This window comes from Ascaphus truei, chromosome 7 (genome assembly GCF_040206685.1).
Source record: "Ascaphus truei isolate aAscTru1 chromosome 7, aAscTru1.hap1, whole genome shotgun sequence".
Classification (NCBI taxonomy): Eukaryota; Metazoa; Chordata; class Amphibia; order Anura; family Ascaphidae; genus Ascaphus; species Ascaphus truei.
In genome coordinates, this window is record NC_134489.1 from 111,628,280 (window position 1) to 111,654,098 (window position 25,819).

At 52.7% G+C, this 25,819-nt stretch overlaps 1 protein-coding gene across 3 annotated transcripts in view; it reads right to left on the reverse strand.

Annotated features, from left to right (window-relative positions):
• The window catches only part of SNX4 (sorting nexin 4), a 70,207-nt gene that overhangs the window by 27,358 nt on the left and 17,030 nt on the right, over positions 1–25,819 (reverse strand). For 2 of the 3 annotated variants that reach the window (XM_075609909.1, XM_075609907.1), the window contains exons 2-6: positions 16,275–16,396; positions 6,756–6,894; positions 6,186–6,335; positions 5,293–5,340; positions 4,131–4,186 (exon numbers count right to left, since the gene is read on the reverse strand). In XM_075609909.1, the coding sequence (XP_075466024.1) occupies positions 4,131–4,186; positions 5,293–5,340; positions 6,186–6,335; positions 6,756–6,894; positions 16,275–16,396 (515 nt within the window). The remainder of the gene's footprint in view (positions 1–4,130; positions 4,187–5,292; positions 5,341–6,185; positions 6,336–6,755; positions 6,895–16,274; positions 16,397–25,819) is intronic. The other variant, XM_075609908.1, reaches the window with a different exon arrangement.

The following is a 25,819-nucleotide window of genomic DNA, read 5'->3' on the forward strand; positions in this document are numbered from 1 at the left end:
CGTTACATATCAATGTATACACGCTGGGGAGGTATATATCCCGTTACATATCAATGTATACACGCTGGGGAGGTATATATCCCGTTACATATCACTGTATACACGCTGGGGAGGTATATATCCCGTTACATATCACTGTATACACGCTGGGGAGGTATATATCCCGTTACATATCAATGTATACACGCTGGGGAGGTATATATCCCGTTACATATCAATGTATACACGCTGGGGAGGTATATATCCCGTTACATATCACTGTATACACGCTGGGGAGGTATATATCCCGTTACATATCAATGTATACACGCTGGGGAGGTATATATCCCGTTACATATCACTGTATACACGCTAAGGAGGTATATATCCCGTTACATATCAATGTATACACGCTGAGGAGGTATATATCCCGTTACATATCACTGTATACACGCTAAGGAGGTATATATCCCGTTGCATATCAATGTATACACGCTGAGGAGGTATATATCCCGTTGCATATTACTGTATACACGCTGGGGAGGTATATATCCCGTTACATATCACTGTATACACGCTGGGGAGGTATATATCCCGTTACATATCACTGTATACACGCTGGGGAGGTATATATCCTGTTACATATCAATGTATACACGCTAAGGAGATATATATCCCGTTACATATCACTGTATACACGCTGGGGAGGTATATCCCGTTACATATCACTGTATACACGCTGGGGAGGTATATATCCCGTTACATATCACTGAATACACGCTGGGGAGGTATATATCCCGTTACATATCACTGTATACACGCTGGGGAGGTATATATCCCGTTACATATCAATGTATACACGCTGGGGAGGTATATATCCCGTTACATATCACTGTATACACGCTGGGGAGGTATATATCCCGTTACATATCACTGTATACACGCTGGGAAGGTATATATCCCGTTACATATCACTGTATACACGCTGGGGAGGTATATATCCCATTACATATCAATGTATACACGCTGGGGAGGTATATATCCCGTTACATATCAATGTATACACGCTGGGGAGGTATATATCCCGTTACATATCACTGTATACACGCTGGGGAGGTATATATCCCGTTACATATCACTGTATACACGCTGAGGAGGTATACATCCCGTTACATATCAATTTATACACACTGGGGAGGTATATATCCCGTTACATATCAATGTATACACGCTGAGGAGGTATATATCCCTTTGCATATCACTGTATACACACTGGGGAGGTATATATCCCGTTACATATCACTGTATACACGCTGGGGAGGTATATATCCCGTTACATATCACTGTATACACGCTGGGGAGGTATATATCCCGTTACATATCACTGTATACACGCTAAGAAGGTATATATCCCGTTACATATCACTGTATACACGCTGGGGAGGTATATATCCCGTTACATATCAATGTATACACGCTGGGGAGGTATATATCCCGTTACATATCACTGTATACACGCTGGGGAGGTATATATCCCGTTACATATCAATGTATACACGCTGGGGAGGTATATATCCCATTACATATCAATGTATACACGCTGGGGAGGTATATATCCCGTTACATATCAATGTATACACGCTGGGGAGGTATGTATCCCGTTACATATCAATGTATACACGCTGGGGAGGTATATATCCCGTTACATATCAATGTATACACGCTGGGGAGGTATATATCCCGTTACATATCACTGTATACACGCTGGGGAGGTATATATCCCGTTACATATCACTGTATACACGCTGGGGAGGTATATATCCCGTTACATATCAATGTATACACGCTGGGGAGGTATATATCCCGTTACATATCAATGTATACACGCTGGGGAGGTATATATCCCGTTACATATCACTGTATACACGCTGGGGAGGTATATATCCCGTTACATATCACTGTATACACACTGAGGAGGTATATATCCCGTTACATATCAATGTATAAACGCTGGGGAGGTATATATTCCGTTACATATCAATGTATACACGCTGAGGAGGTATATATCCCATTGCATATCACTGTATACACGCTGGGGAGGTATATATCCCGTTACATATCACTGTATACACGCTGAGGAGGTATATATCCCGTTACATATCACTGTATACACGCTGAGGAGGTATATATCCCGTTACATATCACTGTATACACGCTGGGGAGGTATATATCCCGTTACATATCAATGTATACACGCTGGGGAGGTATATATCCCGTTACATATCAATGTATACACGCTGGGGAGGTATATATCCCGTTACATATCAATGTATACACGCTGGGGAGGTATATATCCCGTTACATATCAATGTATACACGCTGGGGAGGTATATATCCCGTTACATATCACTGTATACACGCTGGGGAGGTATATATCCCGTTACATATCACTGTATACACGCTGGGGAGGTATATATCCCGTTACATATCAATGTATACACGCTGAGGAGGTATATATCCCGTTACAGATCAATGTATACACGCTGGGGAGGTATATATCCCGTTACATATCACTGTATACACGCTGAGGAGGTATGTATCCCGTTACATATCACTGTATACACGCTGGGGAGGTATATATCCCGTTACATATCACTGTATACACGCTGGGGAGGTATATATCCCGTTACATATCACTGTATACACGCTGGGGAGGTATATATCCCGTTACATATCACTGTATACACGCTGGGGAGGTATATATCCCGTTACATATCACTGTATACACGCTGGGGAGGTATATATCCCGTTACATATCACTGTATACACGCTGGGGAGGTATATATCCCGTTACATATCAAAGTATACACGCTGAGGAGGTATATATCCCGTTACATATCAATGTATACACGCTGGGGAGGTATATATCCCGTTACATATCAATGTATACATGCTGGGGAGGTATATATCCCGTTACATATCAATGTATACACGCTGGGGAGGTATATATCCCGTTACATATCAATGTATACACGCTGGGGAGGTATATATCCCGTTACATATCACTGTATACACGCTGAGGAGGTATATATCCCGTTACATATCAATGTATACACGCTGAGGAGGTATATATCCCGTTACATATCACTGTATACACGCTAAGGAGGTATATATCCCGTTGCATATCAATGTATACACGCTGAGGAGGTATATATCCTGTTGCATATCACTGTATACACGCTGGGGAGGTATATATCCCGTTACATATCACTGTATACACGCTGGGGAGGTATATATCCCGTTACATATCACTGTATACACGCTGGGGAGGTATATATCCCGTTACATATCACTGTATACACGCTGGGGAGGTATATATCCCGTTACATATCACTGTATACACGCTGGGGAGGTATATATCCCGTTACATATCACTGTATACACGCTGGGGAGGTATATATCCCGTTACATATCACTGTATACACGCTGGGGAGGTATATATCCCGTTACATATCACTGTATACACGCTGGGGAGGTATATATCCCGTTACATATCACTGTATACACGCTGGGGAGGTATATATCCCGTTACATATCACTGTATACACGCTGGGGAGGTATATATCCCGTTACATATCACTGTATACACGCTGGGGAGGTATATATCCCGTTACATATCACTGTATACACGCTGGGGAGGTTCTGTAAACTCTACTTGTTTGTATTAAAGCAAACACTGAAATACAGAGTAGATCGGGCGGCCATCTTCAGTCCTCAAAGTCCACCAGGAGGTCAGGTTTTCAGGATATCCCTGCTTCAGCACAGGTGGTAGAAGAGAACCACCAGTGCTGAAGCAGGGATATCCTGAATACCTGACCTGTTGGTGGCCTCTCTGTACTAGATCTTGGCACAAAGTTTGAAGCAGTTTCAATAGTATCTTAACCCTGAACAAACCCGGCTGGGGGAACCTCGCGTACCCCCGCCCCTGCCCCCGCCCTGCCCCCGCCCCGCCAGGAGGGCTTGTGATGCATTGCAAGCCAAGTATGACGGCGTGGCGAGCACGGCGTGGCGTGAGCACGGCATTTTAAACTTATATTAAATGGAATTACCGCAGATCCGTTGCCGGTGTCTCTGGCATGTGTAATACTCACTTGTCTGGGTTTCTCACTCGGAACGTGGCATTTAGCGCTTTTAGCCGCGAGTCTGCCTGCAAATTACAATATGAGACAAAAGGAAAACCAATAATCATTTCAGATAAAATCTCCTATAAAAGGCTCCTCTAGTTATAACAGCAAGGGGCGGCGCGGCAAGGGGCGGCGCGGCAAGGGGCGGCGCGGCAAGGGGCGGCGCGGCAAGGGGCGGCGCGGCAAGGGGCGGCGCGGCAAAGACAACGGGCGGCGCGGCAAAGACAACGGGCGGCGCGGCAAAGACAACGGGCGGCGCAGCACCGGGCGGCGCGGCAAAGACAACGGGCGGCGCGGCAAAGACAACGGGCGGCGTGGCAAGGCCAACGGGCGGTGTGGCAAGGCCAACGGGCGACGTGGCAAGGCCAACGGGCGGCGCGGAAAAGCCCGGGGGTGCCTCTCCTTACAGTGATATTGCACGTGATCCGTAAGTACCGCAGGCAGCACCCCCTGGCAGCGCCCCCTGGCAGCGCCCCCCTGGCAGCACCCCCGGGCTTTGTGATCTCCCTGTCTGGGCCGTGGATACATTGTATGTACCAGACAATTATTTATTTAACCCCTTCAGTGCCCTTATGATGTACACTGTGTCACCGTCTAATAATGCCAGTTTTGTCGGCGCTGTATGTGCACTACAGCCTCTCCCAGTCCAGCCACTCACGTGATCCCGAAGTACCGGAGGGTCGGTGGCCACGGAGGTGGCAGGTGCCTCTGGCAATGGAGGGGTTAAATAAACTAGATGGTATAAGTACAGGACCCAGGAGCAGTGCTATAAACACAGGAGTATAAAGCGGGGTGCGCTCGCCTGTCCCGGAGAAGCGCGAGTTCCAGGGACCGGCGTTACGAACAACGTCACCGCTCCTTTTCCTCTTCACACAACTAAACACACCGATGATTCTGCAGGTACTGAACACATGTTCATTTCAACAGAAGAACGGCCACGCACACACTGCCACGCGCACGCTGCCACGCGCACGCTGCCACGCGCACGCTGCCACGCGCACGCTGCCACGCGCACGCTGCCACGCACACACTGCCACGCACACACTGCCACGCACACACTGCCACGCACACACTGCCACGCACACACTGCCACGGCTTCTTTCACAGGTGCATGCAGAGTGCCACTTACCTTCACTTGCAGCACTGCCTCAGTCACCGCTTCCTTCCAGCCGCCTTCCTACAACACACAAAAGGCGTGTCACCGTCTCTCGGACACACACAAAAGGCGTGTCACCGTCTCTCGGACACACACAAAAGGCGTGTCACCGTCTCTCGGACACACACAAAAGGCGTGTCACCGTCTCTCGGACACACACAAAAGGCGTGTCAGCGTCTCTCGGACACACACAAAAGGCGTGTCACCGTCTCTCGGACACACACAAAAGGCGTGTCAGCGTCTCTCGGACACACAAAAGGCGTGGCACCGTCTCTCGGACACACAAAAGGCGTGGCACCGTCTCTCGGACACACAAAAGGCGTGTCAGCATCTCTCGGACACACACAAAAGGCGTGTCACCGTGTCTCGGACACACACAAAAGGCGTGGCACCGTCTCTCGGACACACACAAAAGGCGTGTCACCGTCTCTCGGACACACACAAAAGGCGTGTCGGCGTCTCTCGGACACACACAAAAGGCATTGCTGTATTAAATCTAAATCCAGACAATAGTACAAATCAGAAAACTGCATTCAAGGTTTCAGACAAAGTGGATACTATATTTCAGAGTTTGACATCCCTTATACGGGCACATACGCCTGCGCGCGTCACACTTGCGGGCACATACGCCTGCGCGCGTCACACTTGCGGGCACATACGCCTGCGCGCGTCACACTTGCGAGCACATACGCCTGCGCGCGTCACACTTGCGGGCACATACGCCTGCGCGCGTCACACTTGCGAGCACATACGCCTGCGCGCGTCACACTTGCGGGCACATACGCCTGCGCGCGTCACACTTGCGAGCACATACGCCTGCGCGAGTCACACTTGCAGGCAGGAGTTGGAATACATTCTCACTATACCTGTGTTAAGAAGGAATAAAAGATGTTATCGTGGCAGAGGGTGGGATGAGAGGCCACGCGTAGGAGGAAGTTCTCCAAACCGATCCTTCGTCTTTCCACAAAGTCAGGATCCATGTTATCTGCAGATAACTTGTGCCAAACAAATTCAGCCTGTGCAGAGAGGTTTATAGAATATGATACAGGAGGTGCGTGTCTGCGTGCGTGTCTGCGTGCGTGTCTGCGTGCGTGGGAACTGCAGTGTCACTTTGAGAGTCTCAGCCATTAAACACGCTCTTTTCCAAATAATGACCCAATCAATATGTTGTGGGATTTAGAAAGGCCAGCACAAGTGAAGATGGTGTGTGTGTGTGTGTGTGTGTGTGTGTGTGTGTGTGTGTGTGTGTGTGTGTGTGTGTGTGTGTGTGTGTGTGTGTGTGAGTGATACAGGAGACTATAGATAGATTATAGATAGATTATAGATAGATTATAGATAGAGATGGATAGAGATCACTTTGTCCCTCGAGTGACTGGACCCAAGGTTTGAAGATGGGACACTGTATGAATCCACGCACCCATTCTTGGGTAACTCACCCTTTTTTCTGGCAAAGGAGGCACAACCACAAAGGGATAATTGACAGAGAGATAGTTTCGGAGTAACTCAAACTCGCTGTATCGCCTCCAGAGAGTGTCCAGGGGAGAATTCTGCCCCTCCGTCTGAGCCTCGAGCGACCTAAAATGAGACAAACCCGGACTGAATGTAACGTTGTAGCAATGCAGACAGCAAACCCTTAAAGCCCCTCCCTCCACTTCCGACTTCCGTGGCATTATCAGCCACGTCTCCACTTCAAAGTTGACTTGTACAGACAATGTGTTTGTGTGGAACGTAAGCAATGAACCCTCACAGTAACCTGTTCATTTATCAGGTACGCCGTGTACGTTTCCCGTCATCCTCACCCGCTCTCTATCAGGTACGCCGTGTACGTTTCCCGTCACCCTCACCCGCTCTCTATCAGGTACGCCGTGTACGTTTCCCGTCACCCGCTCTCTATCAGGTACGCCGTGTACGTTTCCCGTCACCCTCACCCGCTCTCTATCAGGTACGCCGTGTACGTTTCCCATCCCCCGCTCTCTATCAGGTACGCCGTGTACGTTTCCCATCCCCCGCTCTCTATCAGGTACGCCGTGTACGTTTCCCGTCACCCTCATCCGCTCTCTATCAGGTACGCCGTGTACGTTTCCTGCCACCCGCTCTCTATCAGGTACGCCGTGTACGTTTTCCGTCACCCGCTCTCTATCAGGTACACCGTGTACGTTTCCTGTCACCCGCTCTCTATCAGGTACGCCGTGTACGTTTCCTGCCACCTGCTCTCTATCAGGTACGCCGTGTACGTTTCCCGTCACCCTCACCCGCTCTCTATCAGGTACGCCGTGTACGTTTCCCGTCACCCTCACCTGCTCTCTATCAGGTACGCCGTGTACGTTTCCCGTCACCCGCTCTCTATCAGGTACGCCGTGTACGTTTCCTGCCACCTGCTCTCTATCAGGTACGCCGTGTACGTTTCCCGTCACCCTCACCCGCTCTCTATCAGGTACGCCGTGTACGTTTCCCGTCACCCTCACCCGCTCTCTATCAGGTACGCCGTGTACGTTTCCTGCCACCTGCTCTCTATCAGGTACGCCGTGTACGTTTCCCATCCCCCTCACCCGCTCTCTATCAGGTACGCCGTGTACGTTTCCCGTCACCCTCACCCGCTCTCTATCAGGTACGCCGTGTACGTTTCCTGTCACCCTCACCCGCTCTCTATCAGGTACGCCGTGTACGTTTCCCGTCACCCTCACCCGCTCTCTATCAGGTACGCCGTGTACGTTTCCCGTCACCCTCACCCGCTCTCTATCAGGTACGCCGTGTACGTTTCCTGCCACCCGCTCTCTATCAGGTACGCCGTGTACGTTTCCCGTCACCCTCACCCGCTCTCTATCAGGTACGCCGTGTACGTTTCCCATCCCCCGCTCTCTATCAGGTACGCCGTGTACGTTTCCCATCCCCCGCTCTCTATCAGGTACGCCGTGTACGTTTCCTGCCACCCGCTCTCTATCAGGTACGCCGTGTACGTTTCCCGTCACCCTCACCCGCTCTCTATCAGGTACGCCGTGTACGTTTCCCGTCACCCTCATCCGCTCTCTATCAGGTACGCCGTGTACGTTTCCTGCCACCCGCTCTCTATCAGGTACGCCGTGTACGTTTTCCGTCACCCGCTCTCTATCAGGTACGCCGTGTACGTTTCCCGTCACCCGCTCTCTATCAGGTACACCGTGTACGTTTCCCGTCACCCTCACCCGCTCTCTATCAGGTACGCCGTGTACGTTTCCCGTCACCCTCATCCGCTCTCTATCAGGTACGCCGTGTACGTTTCCTGCCACCCGCTCTCTATCAGGTACGCCGTGTACGTTTCCCCTCACCCGCTCTCTATCAGGTACGCCGTGTACGTTTCCCGTCACCCGCTCTCTATCAGGTACGCCGTGTACGTTTCCTGCCACCCGCTCTCTATCAGGTACGCCGTGTACGTTTCCTGTCACCCGCTCTCTATCAGGTACGCCGTGTACGTTTCCTGCCACCTGCTCTCTATCAGGTACGCCGTGTACGTTTCCCGTCACCCTCACCCGCTCTCTATAAGGTACGCCGTGTACGTTTCCCGTCACCCTCACCCGCTCTCTATCAGGTACGCCGTGTACGTTTCCCGTCACCCTCACCTGCTCTCTATCAGGTACGCCGTGTACGTTTCCCATCCCCCGCTCTCTATCAGGTACGCCGTGTACGTTTCCTGCCACCTGCTCTCTATCAGGTACGCCGTGTACGTTTCCCGTCACCCTCACCCGCTCTCTATCAGGTACGCCGTGTACGTTTCCTGTCACCCTCACCCGCTCTCTATCAGGTACGCCGTGTACGTTTCCCGTCACCCTCACCCGCTCTCTATCAGGTACGCCGTGTACGTTTCCCGTCACCCTCACCCGCTCTCTATCAGGTACGCCGTGTACGTTTCCTGCCACCCGCTCTCTATCAGGTACGCCGTGTACGTTTCCTGCCACCCGCTCTCTATCAGGTACGCCGTGTACGTTTCCCGTCACCCTCACCTGCTCTCTATCAGGTACGCCGCCGTGTACGTTTCCTGCCACCCGCTCTCTATCAGGTACGCCGTGTACGTTTCCTGCCACCCGCTCTCTATCAGGTACGCCGTGTACGTTTCCCGTCACCCTCACCTGCTCTCTATCAGGTACGCCGCCGTGTACGTTTCCTGCCACCCGCTCTCTATCAGGTACGCCGTGTACGTTTCCTGCCACCCGCTCTCTATCAGGTACGCCGTGTTCGTTTCCCGTCACCCGCTCTCTATCAGGTACGCCGTGTACGTTTCCCATCCCCCTCACCTGCTCTCTATCAGGTACGCCGTGTACGTTTCCCGTCACCCGCTCTCTATCAGGTACGCCGTGTACGTTTCCTGCCACCCGCTCTCTATCAGGTACGCCGTGTACGTTTCCTGCCACCCGCTCTCTATCAGGTACGCCGTGTACGTTTCCTGCCACCTGCTCTCTATCAGGTACGCCGTGTACGTTTCCCGTCACCCTCACCCGCTCTCTATAAGGTACGCCGTGTACGTTTCCCGTCACCCTCACCCGCTCTCTATCAGGTACGCCGTGTACGTTTCCCGTCACCCTCACCCGCTCTCTATCAGGTACGCCGTGTACGTTTCCCGTCACCCTCACCCGCTCTCTATCAGGTACGCCGTGTACGTTTCCTGCCACCTGCTCTCTATCAGGTACGCCGTGTACGTTTCCCATCCCCCTCACCCGCTCTCTATCAGGTACGCCGTGTACGTTTCCCGTCACCCTCACCTGCTCTCTATCAGGTACGCCGTGTACGTTTCCTGTCACCCTCACCCGCTCTCTATCAGGTACGCCGTGTACGTTTCCCGTCACCCTCACCCGCTCTCTATCAGGTACGCCGTGTACGTTTCCCGTCACCCTCACCCGCTCTCTATCAGGTACGCCGTGTACGTTTCCCGTCACCCTCACCCGCTCTCTATCAGGTACGCCGTGTACGTTTCCCGTCACCCTCACCCGCTCTCTATCAGGTACGCCGTGTACGTTTCCTGCCACCCGCTCTCTATCAGGTACGCCGTGTACGTTTCCTGCCACCCGCTCTCTATCAGGTACGCCGTGTACGTTTCCCGTCACCCTCACCTGCTCTCTATCAGGTACGCCGCCGTGTACGTTTCCTGCCACCTGCTCTCTATCAGGTACGCCGTGTACGTTTCCCGTCACCCTCACCCGCTCTCTATCAGGTACGCCGTGTACGTTTCCCGTCACCCTCACCCGCTCTCTATCAGGTACGCCGTGTACGTTTCCTGCCACCCGCTCTCTATCAGGTACGCCGTGTTCGTTTCCCGTCACCCGCTCTCTATCAGGTACGCCGTGTACGTTTCCCATCCCCCTCACCTGCTCTCTATCAGGTACGCCGTGTACGTTTCCCGTCACCCGCTCTCTATCAGGTACGCCGTGTACGTTTCCCATCCCCCTCACCTGCTCTCTATCAGGTACGCCGTGTACGTTTCCTGCCACCCGCTCTCTATCAGGTACGCCGTGTACGTTTCCTGCCACCCGCTCTCTATCAGGTACGCCGTGTACGTTTCCTGCCACCCGCTCTCTATCAGGTACGCCGTGTACGTTTCCTGCCACCTGCTCTCTATCAGGTACGCCGTGTACGTTTCCCGTCACCCTCACCCGCTCTCTATAAGGTATGCCGTGTACGTTTCCCGTCACCCTCACCCGCTCTCTATCAGGTACGCCGTGTACGTTTCCCGTCACCCTCACCCGCTCTCTATCAGGTACGCCGTGTACGTTTCCTGCCACCTGCTCTCTATCAGGTACGCCGTGTACGTTTCCCGTCACCCTCACCCGCTCTCTATCAGGTACGCCGTGTACGTTTCCTGTCACCCTCACCCGCTCTCTATCAGGTACGCCGTGTACGTTTCCCGTCACCCTCACCCGCTCTCTATCAGGTACGCCGTGTACGTTTCCCGTCACCCTCACCCGCTCTCTATCAGGTACGCCGTGTACGTTTCCTGCCACCCGCTCTCTATCAGGTACGCCGTGTACGTTTCCTGCCACCCGCTCTCTATCAGGTACGCCGTGTACGTTTCCTGCCACCCGCTCTCTATCAGGTACGCCGTGTATGTTTCCCATCACCCGCTCTCTATCAGGTACGCCGTGTACGTTTCCCGTCACCCTCACCCGCTCTCTATCAGGTACGCCGTGTACGTTTCCCGTCACCCTCACCTGCTCTCTATTAGGTACGTCGTGTACGTTTCCTGCCACCTGCTCTCTATCAGGTACGCCGTGTACGTTTCCCGTCACCCTCACCCGCTCTCTATCAGGTACGCCGTGTACGTTTCCTGTCACCCTCACCCGCTCTCTATCAGGTACGCCGTGTACGTTTCCCGTCACCCTCACCCGCTCTCTATCAGGTACGCCGTGTACGTTTCCCGTCACCCTCACCCGCTCTCTATCAGGTACGCCGTGTACGTTTCCTGCCACCCGCTCTCTATCAGGTACGCCGTGTACGTTTCCTGCCACCCGCTCTCTATCAGGTACGCCGTGTACGTTTCCCGTCACCCTCACCTGCTCTCTATCAGGTACGCCGCCGTGTACGTTTCCTGCCACCCGCTCTCTATCAGGTACGCCGTGTATGTTTCCTGCCACCCGCTCTCTATCAGGTACGCCGTGAACGTTTCCCGTCACCCTCACCTGCTCTCTATCAGGTACGCCGCCGTGTACGTTTCCTGCCACCCGCTCTCTATCAGGTACGCCGTGTACGTTTCCTGCCACCCGCTCTCTATCAGGTACGCCGTGTTCGTTTCCCGTCACCCGCTCTCTATCAGGTACGCCGTGTACGTTTCCCATCCCCCTCACCTGCTCTCTATCAGGTACGCCGTGTACGTTTCCCGTCACCCGCTCTCTATCAGGTACGCCGTGTACGTTTCCTGCCACCCGCTCTCTATCAGGTACGCCGTGTACGTTTCCTGCCACCTGCTCTCTATCAGGTACGCCGTGTACGTTTCCCGTCACCCTCACCCGCTCTCTATAAGGTACGCCGTGTACGTTTCCCGTCACCCTCACCCGCTCTCTATCAGGTACGCCGTGTACGTTTCCCGTCACCCTCACCCGCTCTCTATCAGGTACGCCGTGTACGTTTCCCGTCACCCTCACCCGCTCTCTATCAGGTACGCCGTGTACGTTTCCTGCCACCTGCTCTCTATCAGGTACGCCGTGTACGTTTCCCATCCCCCTCACCCGCTCTCTATCAGGTACGCCGTGTACGTTTCCCGTCACCCTCACCTGCTCTCTATCAGGTACGCCGTGTACGTTTCCTGTCACCCTCACCCGCTCTCTATCAGGTACGCCGTGTACGTTTCCCGTCACCCTCACCCGCTCTCTATCAGGTACGCCGTGTACGTTTCCCGTCACCCTCACCCGCTCTCTATCAGGTACGCCGTGTACGTTTCCCGTCACCCTCACCCGCTCTCTATCAGGTACGCCGTGTACGTTTCCTGCCACCCTCTCTCTATCAGGTACGCCGTGTTCGTTTCCCGTCACCCGCTCTCTATCAGGTACGCCGTGTACGTTTCCCATCCCCCTCACCTGCTCTCTATCAGGTACGCCGTGTACGTTTCCCGTCACCCGCTCTCTATCAGGTACGCCGTGTACGTTTCCCATCCCCCTCACCTGCTCTCTATCAGGTACGCCGTGTACGTTTCCTGCCACCCGCTCTCTATCAGGTACGCCGTGTACGTTTCCTGCCACCCGCTCTCTATCAGGTACGCCGTGTACGTTTCCTGCCACCCGCTCTCTATCAGGTACGCCGTGTACGTTTCCTGCCACCTGCTCTCTATCAGGTACGCCGTGTACGTTTCCCGTCACCCTCACCCGCTCTCTATAAGGTATGCCGTGTACGTTTCCCGTCACCCTCACCCGCTCTCTATCAGGTACGCCGTGTACGTTTCCCGTCACCCTCACCCGCTCTCTATCAGGTACGCCGTGTACGTTTCCTGCCACCTGCTCTCTATCAGGTACGCCGTGTACGTTTCCCATCCCCCTCACCCGCTCTCTATCAGGTACGCCGTGTACGTTTCCCGTCACCCTCACCCGCTCTCTATCAGGTACGCCGTGTACGTTTCCTGTCACCCTCACCCGCTCTCAATCAGGTACGCCGTGTACGTTTCCCGTCACCCTCACCCGCTCTCTATCAGGTACGCCGTGTACGTTTCCCGTCACCCTCACCCGCTCTCTATCAGGTACGCCGTGTACGTTTCCTGCCACCCGCTCTCTATCAGGTACGCCGTGTACGTTTCCTGCCACCCGCTCTCTATCAGGTACGCCGTGTACGTTTCCTGCCACCCGCTCTCTATCAGGTACGCCGTGTATGTTTCCCATCACCCGCTCTCTATCAGGTACGCCGTGTACGTTTCCCGTCACCCTCACCCGCTCTCTATCAGGTACGCCGTGTACGTTTCCCGTCACCCTCACCTGCTCTCTATTAGGTACGTCGTGTACGTTTCCTGCCACCCGCTCTCTATCAGGTACGCCGTGTACGTTTCCCGTCACCCTCACCCGCTCTCTATCAGGTACGCCGTGTACGTTTCCCGTCATCCTCACCCGCTCTCTATCAGGTACGCCGTGTACGTTTCCCGTCACCCGCTCTCTATCAGGTACGCCGTGTACGTTTCCTGCCACCCGCTCTCTATCAGGTACGCCGTGTACGTTTCCTGCCATCCGCTCTCTATCAGGTACGCCGTGTACGTTTCCTGCCACCCGCTCTCTATCAGGTACGCCGTGTACGTTTCCCGTCACCCTCACCCGCTCTCTATCAGGTACGCCGTGTACGTTTCCTGCCACCCGATCTCTATCAGGTACGCCGTGTACGTTTCCCGTCACCCGCTCTCTATCAGGTACGCCGTGTACGTTTCCCCTCACCCGCTCTCTATCAGGTACGCCGTGTACGTTTCCCGTCACCCTCACCCGCTCTCTATCAGGTACGCCGTGTACGTTTCCCATCCCCCGCTCTCTATCAGGTACGCCGTGTACGTTTCCCATCCCCCGCTCTCTATCAGGTACGCCGTGTACGTTTCCCGTCACCCTCACCCGCTCTCTATCAGGTACGCCGTGTACGTTTCCCATCCCCCTCACCCGCTCTCTATCAGGTACGCCGTGTACGTTTCCCATCCCCCGCTCTCTATCAGGTACGCCGTGTACGTTTCCCATCCCCCGCTCTCTATCAGGTACGCCGTGTACGTTTCCCATCCCCCGCTCTCTATCAGGTACGCCGTGTACGTTTCCCGTCACCCGCTCTCTATCAGGTACGCCGTGTACGTTTCCTGTCACCCGCTCTCTATCAGGTACGCCGTGTACGTTTCCTGCCACCCGCTCTCTATCAGGTACGCCGTGTACGTTTCCCGTCATCCTCACCCGCTCTCTATCAGGTACGCCGTGTACGTTTCCTGCCATCCGCTCTCTATCAGGTACGCCGTGTACGTTTCCCGTCACCCGCTCTCTATCAGGTACGCCGTGTACGTTTCCTGCCACCCGCTCTCTATCAGGTACGCCGTGTACGTTTCCCATCCCCCTCACCTGCTCTCTATCAGGTACGCCGTGTACGTTTCCCGTCACCCGCTCTCTATCAGGTACGCCGTGTACGTTTCCCGTCACCCTCACCCGCTCTCTATCAGGTACGCCGTGTACGTTTCCTGCCATCCGCTCTCTATCAGGTACGCCGTGTACGTTTCCCGTCACCCTCACCCGCTCTCTATCAGGTACGCCGTGTACGTTTCCCGTCACCCGCTCTCTATCAGGTACGCCGTGTTCGTTTCCCGTCACCCGCTCTCTATCAGGTACGCCGTGTACGTTTCCCGTCACCCGCTCTCTATCAGGTACGCCGTGTACGTTTCCCGTCACCCGCTCTCTATCAGGTACGCCGTGTACGTTTCCCGTCACCCGCTCTCTATCAGGTACGCCGTGTTCGTTTCCCGTCACCCGCTCTCTATCAGGTACGCCGTGTACGTTTCCCATCCCCCGCTCTCTATCAGGTACGCCGTGTACGTTTCCCGTCACCCGCTCTCTATCAGGTACGCCGTGTACGTTTCCTGCCATCCGCTCTCTATCAGGTACGCCGTGTACGTTTCCCGTCACCCGCTCTCTATCAGGTACGCCGTGTACGTTTCCCGTCACCCTCACCCGCTCTCTATCAGGTACGCCGTGTTCGTTTCCCGTCACCCGCTCTCTATCAGGTACGCCGTGTACGTTTCCCGTCACCCGCTCTCTATCAGGTACGCCGTGTACGTTTCCCGTCACCCGCTCTCTATCAGGTACGCCGTGTACGTTTCCCGTCACCCGCTCTCTATCAGGTACGCCGTGTACGTTTCCTGCCACCTGCTCTCTATCAGGTACGCCGTGTACGTTTCCCGTCACCCTCACCCGCTCTCTATCAGGTACGCCGTGTACGTTTCCCGTCACCCTCACCCGCTCTCTATCAGGTACGCCGTGTACGTTTCCTGCCACCTGCTCTCTATCAGGTACGCCGTGTACGTTTCCCGTCACCCTCACCCGCTCTCTATCAGGTACGCCGTGTACGTTTCCCGTCACCCTCACCCGCTCTCTATCAGGTACGCCGTGTACGTTTCCTGCCACCTGCTCTCTATCAGGTACGCCGTGTACGTTTCCCGTCACCCTCACCCGCTCTCTATCAGGCACGCCGTGTACGTTTCCCGTCACCCGCTCTCTATCAGGTACGCCGTGTACATTTCCTGCCACCCGCTCTCTATCAGGGAAGCCGTGTACGTTTCCCGTCACCCGCTCTCTATCAGGTACGCCGTGTACGTTTCCCGTCACCCTCACCCGCTCTCTATCAGGTACGCCGTGTACGTTTCCCGTCACACGCTCTCTATCAGGTACGCCGTGTACGTTTCCCGTCACCCTCACCCGCTCTCTATCAGGTACGCCGTGTACGTTTCCTGCCACCCGCTCTCTATCAGGTACGCCGTGTACGTTTCCCATCCCCCTCACCTGCTCTCTATCAGGTACGCCGTGTACGTTTCTTGCATATTCACAGCATTTTTTCCAGTCCGTTTTTCCGCCTCAGAAACGCCAATTTCGAGTTTTTTTAGTAAACAATTTTCCTCGGTCATCTGGGCAACAACAAGAGGGAAATCCATGTGTAAATAAGCAGCCCAGACACGTGTGTACGTGACACTCGCCTACCAAGCACACCAGAGTGTGGGGTTTAGTAACAATCTGTAAACGCAGTGATGGAAAGTGATGAATTGTGAGCAAAGTCATCATGCAGCTGCTTTGCCCTCATTGGCTGAACCGCTGCCGTGGCCAAAGCTCCTTCGATACAAGAAAAGATCCATGACTTTACAAACATGTGGTTGCACATGGCGCATTGTGCCGGGGCGCGCAGGCAGCTACTGGAGCCGGTCCCATAGAGGGTCATACCTTGTGTGGGCCTCGCACGCCGTCGCAGCCACTGGGGACCTAGGCTAAGTACAGCACTAGGATCTGTTGTGCACGGTGCACTGATGTGTTGTTATTCTGCACCAGAGTGTATTATTGTGAGTAGTTGTGCTATAATTTGTGTGGCAGGGTGTACAATTATGTTAGTTTGTTTTATTGTGTGGCAGGATGTGAAGTGGCTGTTGTCTGGCAGGGTGCATTAGTGTGTCATGGTTTCTGTGGCAGGGTGTATTCTTGTGTCATGCTTTAAGTTATTGTGAGTGGTTGTGTTACAGTTTGTTATTGTGTGGCAGGATATATTATTGAGAGGGGTTGTGTCATTGTGCGGCAGGGTGTGTGACTGTGTCATTGTGCGGCAGGGTGTGTGACTGTCATTGTGCGGCAGGGTGTGACTGTCATTGTGCGGCAGGGTGTGTGACTGTCATTGTGCGGCAGGGTGTGTGACTGTCATTGTGCGGCAGGGTGTGTGACTGTCATTGTGCGGCAGGGTGTGTGACTGTCATTGTGCGGCAGGGTGTGTGACTGTCATTGTGCGGCAGGGTGTGTGACTGTGTCATTGTGCGGCAGGGTGTGTTACTGTGTCATTGTGTGGCAGGGTGTGTTACTGTGTCAGGGTGTGTTACTGTGTCATTGTGTGGCAGGGTGTGTTACTGTGTCATTGTGTTGCAGGGTGTGTTACTGTGTCATTGTGTGGCAGGGTGTGTTACTGTGTCATTGTGTGCCAGGGTGTGTTACTGGGTCATTGTGTGGCAGGGTGTGTTGCTGGGTCAGGGTGTGTTACTGTCATTGTGTGGCAGGGTGTGTTACTGTTATGGCAGGGTGTGTTATTGTGTGGCAGGGTGTGTTACTGTGTAGCAGGGTGTATTATTGTGTGGCAGTGTGTGTTACTGTTATGGCAGGGTGTGTTATTGTGTGGCAGGGTGTGTTACTGTGTAGCAGGGTGTATTATTGTGTGGCAGTGTGTGTTACTGTTATGGCAGGGTGTGTTATTGTGTGGCAGGGTGTGTTATTGTGTGGCAGGGTGTGTTATTGTGTGGCAGGGTGTGTTATTGTGTGGCAGGGTGTGTTATTGTGTGGCAGGGTGTGTTATTGTGTGGCAGGGTGTGTTATTGTGTGGCAGGGTGTGTTATTGTGTGGCAGGGTGTGTTACTGTGTGGCAGGGTGTGTTACTGTGTGGCAGGGTGTGTTACTGTGTGGCAGGGTGTGTTACTGTGTGGCAGGGTGTGTTACTGTGTGGCAGGGTGTGTTACTGTGTGGCAGGGTGTGTTACTGTGTGGCAGGGTGTGTTACTGTGTGGCAGGGTGTGTTACTGTGTGGCAGGGTGTGTTACTGTGTGGCAGGGTGTGTTACTGTGTGGCAGGGTGTGTTACTGTGTGGCAGGGTGTGTTACTGTGTGGCAGGGTGTGTTACTGTGTGGCAGGGTGTGTTACTGTGTGGCAGGGTGTGTTACTGTGTGGCAGGGTGTGTTACTGTGTGGCAGGGTGTGTTACTGTGTGGCAGGGTGTGTTACTGTTATGGCAGGGTGTGTTACTGTTATGGCAGGGTGTGTTACTGTGTGGCAGGGTGTGTTATTGTGTGGCAGGGTGTTTTACTGTTATGGCAGGGTGTGTTACTGTGTGGCAGGGTGTGTTATTGTGTGGCAGGGTGTATTATTGTGTGGCAGGGTGTGTTATTGTGTGACACGGTGTGTTACTGTGTGACACGGTGTGTTACTGTGTGGCAGGGTGTGTTATTGTGTGACACGGTGTGTTACTGTGTGGCAGTGTGTGTTACTGTTATGGCAGGGTGTGTCATTGTGTGGCAGGGTGTGTTACTGTTATGGCAGTGTGTGTTACTGTTATGGCAGTGTGTGTTACTGTGTGGCAGTGTGTGTTACTGTGTGGCAGGGTGTGTTACTGTGTGGCAGGGTGTGTTACTGTGTGGCAGGGTGTGTTACTGTGTGGCAGGGTGTGTTACTGTGTGGCAGGGTGTGTTACTGTGTGGCAGGGTGTGTTACTGTGTGGCAGGGTGTGTTACTGTGTGGCAGGGTGTGTTACTGTGTGGCAGGGTGTGTTACTGTGTGGCAGGGTGTGTTACTGTGTGGCAGGGTGTGTTACTGTGTGGCAGGGTGTGTTACTGTGTGGCAGGGTGTGTTACTGTGTGGCAGGGTGTGTTACTGTGTGGCAGGGTGTGTTACTGTGTGGCAGGGTGTGTTACTGTGTGGCAGGGTGTGTTACTGTGTGGCAGGGTGTGTTACTGTGTGGCAGGGTGTGTTACTGTGTGGCAGGGTGTGTTACTGTGTGGCAGGGTGTGTTATTGTGTGGCAGGGTGTGTTATTGTGTGGCAGGGTGTGTTATTGTGTGGCAGGGTGTGTTATTGTGTGGCAGGGTGTGTTATTGTGTGGCAGGGTGTGTTATTGTGTGGCAGGGTGTGTTATTGTGTGGCAGGGTGTGTTATTGTGTGGCAGGGTGTGTTATTGTGTGGCAGGGTGTGTTATTGTGTGGCAGGGTGTGTTATTGTGTGGCAGGGTGTGTTATTGTGTGGCAGGGTGTGTTATTGTGTGGCAGGGTGTGTTATTGTGTGGCAGGGTGTGTTATTGTTTGGCAGGGTGTGTTATTGTGTGGCAGGGTGTGTTACTGTGTGGCAGGGTGTGTTACTGTGTGGCAGGGTGTGTTACTGTGTGGCAGGGTGTGTTACTGTGTGGCAGGGTGTGTTACTGTGTGGCAGGGTGTGTTACTGTGTGGCAGGGTGTGTTACTGTGTGGCAGGGTGTGTTACTGTGTGGCAGGGTGTGTTACTGTTGTGGCAGGGTGTGTTACTGTTGTGGCAGGGTGTGTTATTGTGTGGCAGGGTGTGTTATTGTGTGGCAGGGTGTGTTACTGTGTGGCAGGGTGTGTTACTGTGTGGCAGGGTGTGTTATTGTGTGGCAGGGTGTGTTACTGTTATGGCAGGGTGTGTTATTGTGTGGCAGTGTGTGTTACTGTTGTGGCAGGGTGTGTTATTGTGTGGCAGGGTGTGTTATTGTGTGGCAGGGTGTGTTATTGTGTGGCAGGGTGTGTTATTGTGTGGCAGGGTGTATTATTGTGTGGCAGGGTGTGTTACTGTTGTGGCAGGGTGTGTTATTGTGTGGCAGGGTGTGTTACTGTGTGGCAGGGTGTGTTACTGTGTGGCAGTGTGTGTTACTGTGTGGCAGGGTGTGTTACTGTGTGGCAGGGTGTGTTACTGTGTGATAGGGTGTGTTACTGTGTGATAGGGTGTGTTACTGTGTGGCTGTGTGTTACTGTTGTGCAGGGTGTGTTATTGTGTGGCAGGGTGTGTTACTGTGTGGCAGGGTGTGTTATTGTGTGGCAGTGTGTGTTACTGTTGTGGCAGGGTGTGTTACTGTGTGGCAGGGTGTATTATTGTGTGGCAGGGTGTGTTATTGTGTGGCAGGGTGTGTTACTGTGTGGCAGGGTGTGTTACTGTGTGGCAGGGTGTATTATTGTGTGGCAGTGTGTGTTACTGTTGTGGCAGTGTGTGTTACTGTTGTGGCAGGGTTTGTTAATTGTGTGGCAGGGTGTGTTACTGTGTCATTGTGTGGCAGTGTGTGTTACTGTTATGGCAGGGTGTGTTACTGTGTGGCAGGGTGTATTATTGTGTAGCAGGGTGTGTTACTGTGTGGCAGGGTGTGTTATTGTGTGGCAGTGTGTGTTACTGTTATGGCAGGGTGTATTATTGTGTGGCAGTGTGTGTTACTGTGTGGCAGGGTGTATTATTGTGTAGCAGGGTGTGTTACTGTGTGGCAGGGTGTGTTATTGTGTGGCAGTGTGTGTTAATGTTATGGCAGGGTGTATTATTGTGTGGCAGTGTGTGTTACTGTTATGGCATGGTGTGTTATTGTGTGGCAGGGTGTGTTACTGTGTAGCAGGGTGTATTATTGTGTGGCAGTGTGTGTTACTGTTATGGCAGGGTGTGTTACTGTGTGGCAGGGTGTATTATTGTGTGGCAGGGTGTGTTACTGTTATGGCAGGGTGTGTTATTGTGTGGCAGTGTGTGTTACTGTTATGGCAGGGTGTGTTACTGTGTGGCAGGGTGTATTATTGTGTGGCAGGGTGTGTTACTGTGTGGCAGGGTGTATTATTGTGTGGCAGGGTGTGTTACTGTTATGGCAGGGTGTGTAACTGTGTGGCAGTGTGTGTAACTGTGTGGCAGGGGGTGTTATTGTGTGGCAGGGGGTGTTATTGTGTGGCAGGGTGTGTTATTGTGTGGCAGGGTGTGTTATTGTGTGGCAGGGTGTGTTATTGTGTGGCAGGGTGTGTTATTGTGTGGCAGGGTGTGTTATTGTGTGGCAGGGTGTGTTATTGTGTGGCAGGGTGTGTTATTGTGTGGCAGGGTGTGTTATTGTGTGGCAGGGTGTGTTATTGTGTGGCAGGGTGTGTTATTGTGTGGCAGGGTGTGTTATTGTGTGGCAGGGTGTGTTATTGTGTGGCAGGGTGTGTTATTGTGTGGCAGGGTGTGTTATTGTGTGGCAGGGTGTGTTATTGTGTGGCAGGGTGTGTTATTGTGTGGCAGGGTGTGTTACTGTGTGGCAGGGTGTGTTACTGTGTGGCAGGGTGTGTTACTGTGTGGCAGGGTGTGTTACTGTGTGGCAGGGTGTGTTACTGTGTGGCAGGGTGTGTTACTGTGTGGCAGGGTGTGTTACTGTGTGGCAGGGTGTGTTACTGTGTGGCAGGGTGTGTTACTGTTGTGGCAGGGTGTGTTATTGTGTGGCAGGGTGTGTTATTGTGTGGCAGTGTGTGTTATTGTGTGGCAGTGTGTGTTACTGTTGTGGCAGGGTGTGTTATTGTGTGGCAGGGTGTGTTACTGTTGTGGCAGGGTGTATTATTGTGTGGCAGTGTGTGTTACTGTTGTGGCAGGGTGTATTATTGTGTGGCAGTGTGTGTTACTGTTGTGGCAGGGTGTGTTATTGTGTGGCAGGGTGTGTTACTGTGTGGCAGGGTGTGTTATTGTGTGGCAGGGTGTGTTACTGTTGTGGCAGGGTGTGTTATTGTGTGGCAGTGTGTTACTGTTGTGGCAGGGTGTATTATTGTGTGGCAGCGTGTGTTACTGTTGTGGCAGGGTGTGTTATTGTGTGGCAGGGTGTGTTACTGTGTGGCAGGGTGTGTTACTGTGTGGCAGTGTGTGTTACTGTTGTGGCAGGGTGTGTTACTGTTGTGGCAGGGTGTGTTACTGTTGTGGCAGGGTGTGTAACTGTGTGGCAGGGTGTGTTACTGTGTGGCAGGGTGTGTTACTGTGTGGCAGTGTGTGTTACTGTGTGGCAGTGTGTGTTACTGTGTGGCAGTGTGTGTTACTGTTGTGGCAGTGTGTGTGTTACTGTTGTGGCAGGGTGTGTTATTGTGTGGCAGTGTGTGTTATTGTGTGGCAGGGTGTGTTACTGTGTGGCAGGGTGTATTATTGTGTGGCAGGGTGTGTTACTGTTGTGGCAGGGTGTGTTATTGTGTGGCAGTGTGTGTTACTGTTGTGGCAGGGTGTGTTACTGTTGTGGCAGGGTGTGTTATTGTGTGGCAGGGTGTGTTATTGTGTGGCAGGGTGTGTTACTGTGTGGCAGGGTGTATTATTGTGTGGCAGTGTGTGTTACTGTTGTGGCAGGGTGTATTATTGTGTGGCAGTGTGTGTTACTGTTGTGGCAGGGTGTGTTATTGTGTGGCAGGGTGTGTTACTGTGTGGCAGGGTGTGTTACTGTGTGGCAGGGTGTATTATTGTGTGGCAGGGTGTATTATTGTGTGGCAGGGTGTGTTACTGTTGTGGCAGGGTGTGTTATTGTGTGGCAGTGTGTGTTACTGTTGTGGCAGGGTGTGTTACTGTTGTGGCAGGGTGTGTTATTGTGTGGCAGGGTGTGTTACTGTGTGGCAGGGTGTATTATTGTGTGGCAGTGTGTGTTACTGTGTGTGGCAGGGTGTGTTATTGTGTGGCAGGGTGTATTATTGTGTGGCAGTGTGTGTTACTGTTGTGGCAGGGTGTATTATTGTGTGGCAGTGTGTGTTACTGTTGTGGCAGGGTGTGTTATTGTGTGGCAGGGTGTGTTACTGTGTGGCAGGGTGTGTTACTGTGTGGCAGGGTGTATTATTGTGTGGCAGTGTGTGTTACTGTTGTGGCAGGGTGTATTATTGTGTGGCAGTGTGTGTTACTGTTGTGGCAGGGTGTGTTATTGTGTGGCAGGGTGTGTTACTGTGTGGCAGGGTGTGTTACTGTGTGGCAGGGTGTATTATTGTGTGGCAGTGTGTGTTACTGTTGTGGCAGGGTGTATTATTGTGTGGCAGTGTGTGTTACTGTTGTGGCAGGGTGTGTTATTGTGTGGCAGGGTGTGTTACTGTGTGGCAGGGTGTGTTACTGTGTGGCAGGGTGTATTATTGTGTGGCAGTGTGTGTTACTGTTGTGGCAGGGTGTATTATTGTGTGGCAGTGTGTGTTACTGTTGTGGCAGGGTGTGTTATTGTGTGGCAGGGTGTGTTACTGTGTGGCAGGGTGTGTTACTGTGTGGCAGGGTGTGTTACTGTATGGCAGGGTGTGTTATTGTGTGGCAGGATGTGTTATTGTGTGGCAGGGTGTGTTATTGTGTGGCAGGGTGTGTTATTGTGTGGCAGGGTGTGTTATTGTGTGGCAGGGTGTGTTATTGTGTGGCAGGGTGTGTTATTGTGTGGCAGGGTGTGTTATTGGGTGGCAGGGTGTGTTATTGTGTGGCAGGGTGTGTTATTGTGTGGCAGGGTGTGTTATTGTGTGGCAGGGTGTGTTATTGTATGGCAGGGTGTGTTACTGTGTGGCAGGGTGTGTTACTGTGTGGCAGGGTGTATAATTGTGTGGCAGTGTGTGTTACTGTTGTGGCAGGGTGTATTATTGTGTGGCAGTGTGTGTTACTGTTGTGGCAGGGTGTGTTATTGTGTAGCAGGGTGTGTTACTGTTATGGCAGGGTGTGTTACTGTGTGGCAGGGTGTGTTACTGTGTGGCAGGGTGTGTTACTGTGTGGCAGGGTGTGTTACTGTGTGGCAGGGTGTGTTACTGTGTGGCAGGGTGTGTTACTGTTGTGGCAGGGGGTGTTATTGTGTGGCAGTGTGTGTTACTGTGTGGCAGGGTGTATTATTGTGTGGCAGGGTGTATTATTGTGTGGCAGGGTGTGTTACTGTTATGGCAGGGTGTGTTACTGTGTGGCAGGGTGTGTTACTGTGTGGCAGGGTGTGTTACTGTGTGGCAGGGTGTGTTACTGTGTGGCAGGGTGTGTTACTGTGTGGCAGGGTGTGTTACTGTGTGGCAGGGTGTGTTACTGTTATGGCAGGGTGTATTATTGTGTGGCAGGGTGTGTTACTGTTGTGGCAGGGTGTGTCATTGTGTGGCAGGGTGTGTCATTGTGTGGCAGGGTGTGTTACTGTGTGGCAGGGTGTGTTATTGTGTGGCAGGGTGTGTTACTGTGTGGCAGGGTGTGTTATTGTGTGGCAGGGTGTGTTATTGTGTGGCAGTGTGTGTTACTGTTATGGCAGGGTGTGTCATTGTGTGGCAGGGTGTGTTACTGTGTGGCAGGGTGTGTTATTGTGTGGCAGGGTGTGTTACTGTGTGGCAGGGTGTGTTACTGTTATGGCAGGGTGTGTTACTGTGTAGGAGGGTGTATTATTGTGTGGCAGTGTGTGTTACTGTTATGGCAGGGTGTGTTACGGTTATGGCAGGGTGTGTTACGGTTATGGCAGGGTGTGTTACGGTTATGGCAGGGTGTGTTACGGTTATGGCAGGGTGTGTTACGGTTATGGCAGGGTGTGTTACGGTTATGGCAGGGTGTGTTACGGTTATGGCAGGGTGTGTTACGGTTATGGCAGGGTGTGTTATTGTGTGGCAGGGTGTGCTATTGTGTGGCAGGGTGTGTTATTGTGTGGCAGGGTGTGTTACGGTTATGGCAGGGTGTGTTATTGTGTGGCAGGGTGTGTTATTGTGTGGCAGGGTGTGTTTGTGTGTGGCAGGGTGTGTTATTGTGTGGCAGGGTGTGTTATTGTGTGGCAGGGTGTGTTATTGTGTGGCAGGGTGTGTTATTGTGTGGCAGGGTGTGTTATTGTGTGGCAGGGTGTGTTATTGTGTGGCAGGGTGTGTTATTGTGTGGCAGGGTGTGTTATTGTGTGGCAGGGTGTGTTATTGTGTGGCAGGGTGTGTTATTGTGTGGCAGGGTGTGTTATTGTGTGGCAGGGTGTGTTATTGTGTGGCAGGGTGTGTTATTGTGTGGCAGGGTGTGTTACTGTGTGGCAGGGTGTGTTACTGTGTGGCAGGGTATATTATTGTGTGGCAGTGTGTGTTACTGTTGTGGCAGGGTGTGTAACTGTGTGGCAGGGTGTGTTACTGTGTGGAAGGGTGTGTTACTGTGTGGCAGTGTGTGTTACTGTGTGGCAGTGTGTGTTACTGTGTGGCAGTGTGTGTTACTGTGTGGCAGTGTGTGTTACTGTTGTGGCAGTGTGTGTGTTACTGTTGTGGCAGGGTGTATTATTGTGTGGCAGTGTGTGTTACTGTGTGGCAGGGTGTGTTATTGTGTGGCAGGGTGTGTTACTGTGTGGCAGGGTGTGTTACTGTGTGGCAGGGTGTATTATTGTGTGGCAGGGTGTATTATTGTGTGGCAGGGTGTGTTACTGTTGTGGCAGGGTGTGTTATTGTGTGGCAGTGTGTGTTACTGTTGTGGCAGGGTGTGTTACTGTTGTGGCAGGGTGTGTTATTGTGTGGCAGGGTGTGTTACTGTGTGGCAGGGTGTATTATTGTGTGGCAGTGTGTGTTACTGTTGTGGCAGGGTGTGTTATTGTGTGGCAGGGTGTATTATTGTGTGGCAGTGTGTGTTACTGTTGTGGCAGGGTGTATTATTGTGTGGCAGTGTGTGTTACTGTTGTGGCAGGGTGTGTTATTGTGTGGCAGGGTGTGTTACTGTGTGGCAGGGTGTGTTACTGTGTGGCAGGGTGTATTATTGTGTGGCAGTGTGTGTTACTGTTGTGGCAGGGTGTATTATTGTGTGGCAGTGTGTGTTACTGTTGTGGCAGGGTGTGTTATTGTGTGGCAGGGTGTGTTACTGTGTGGCAGGGTGTGTTACTGTGTGGCAGGGTGTATTATTGTGTGGCAGTGT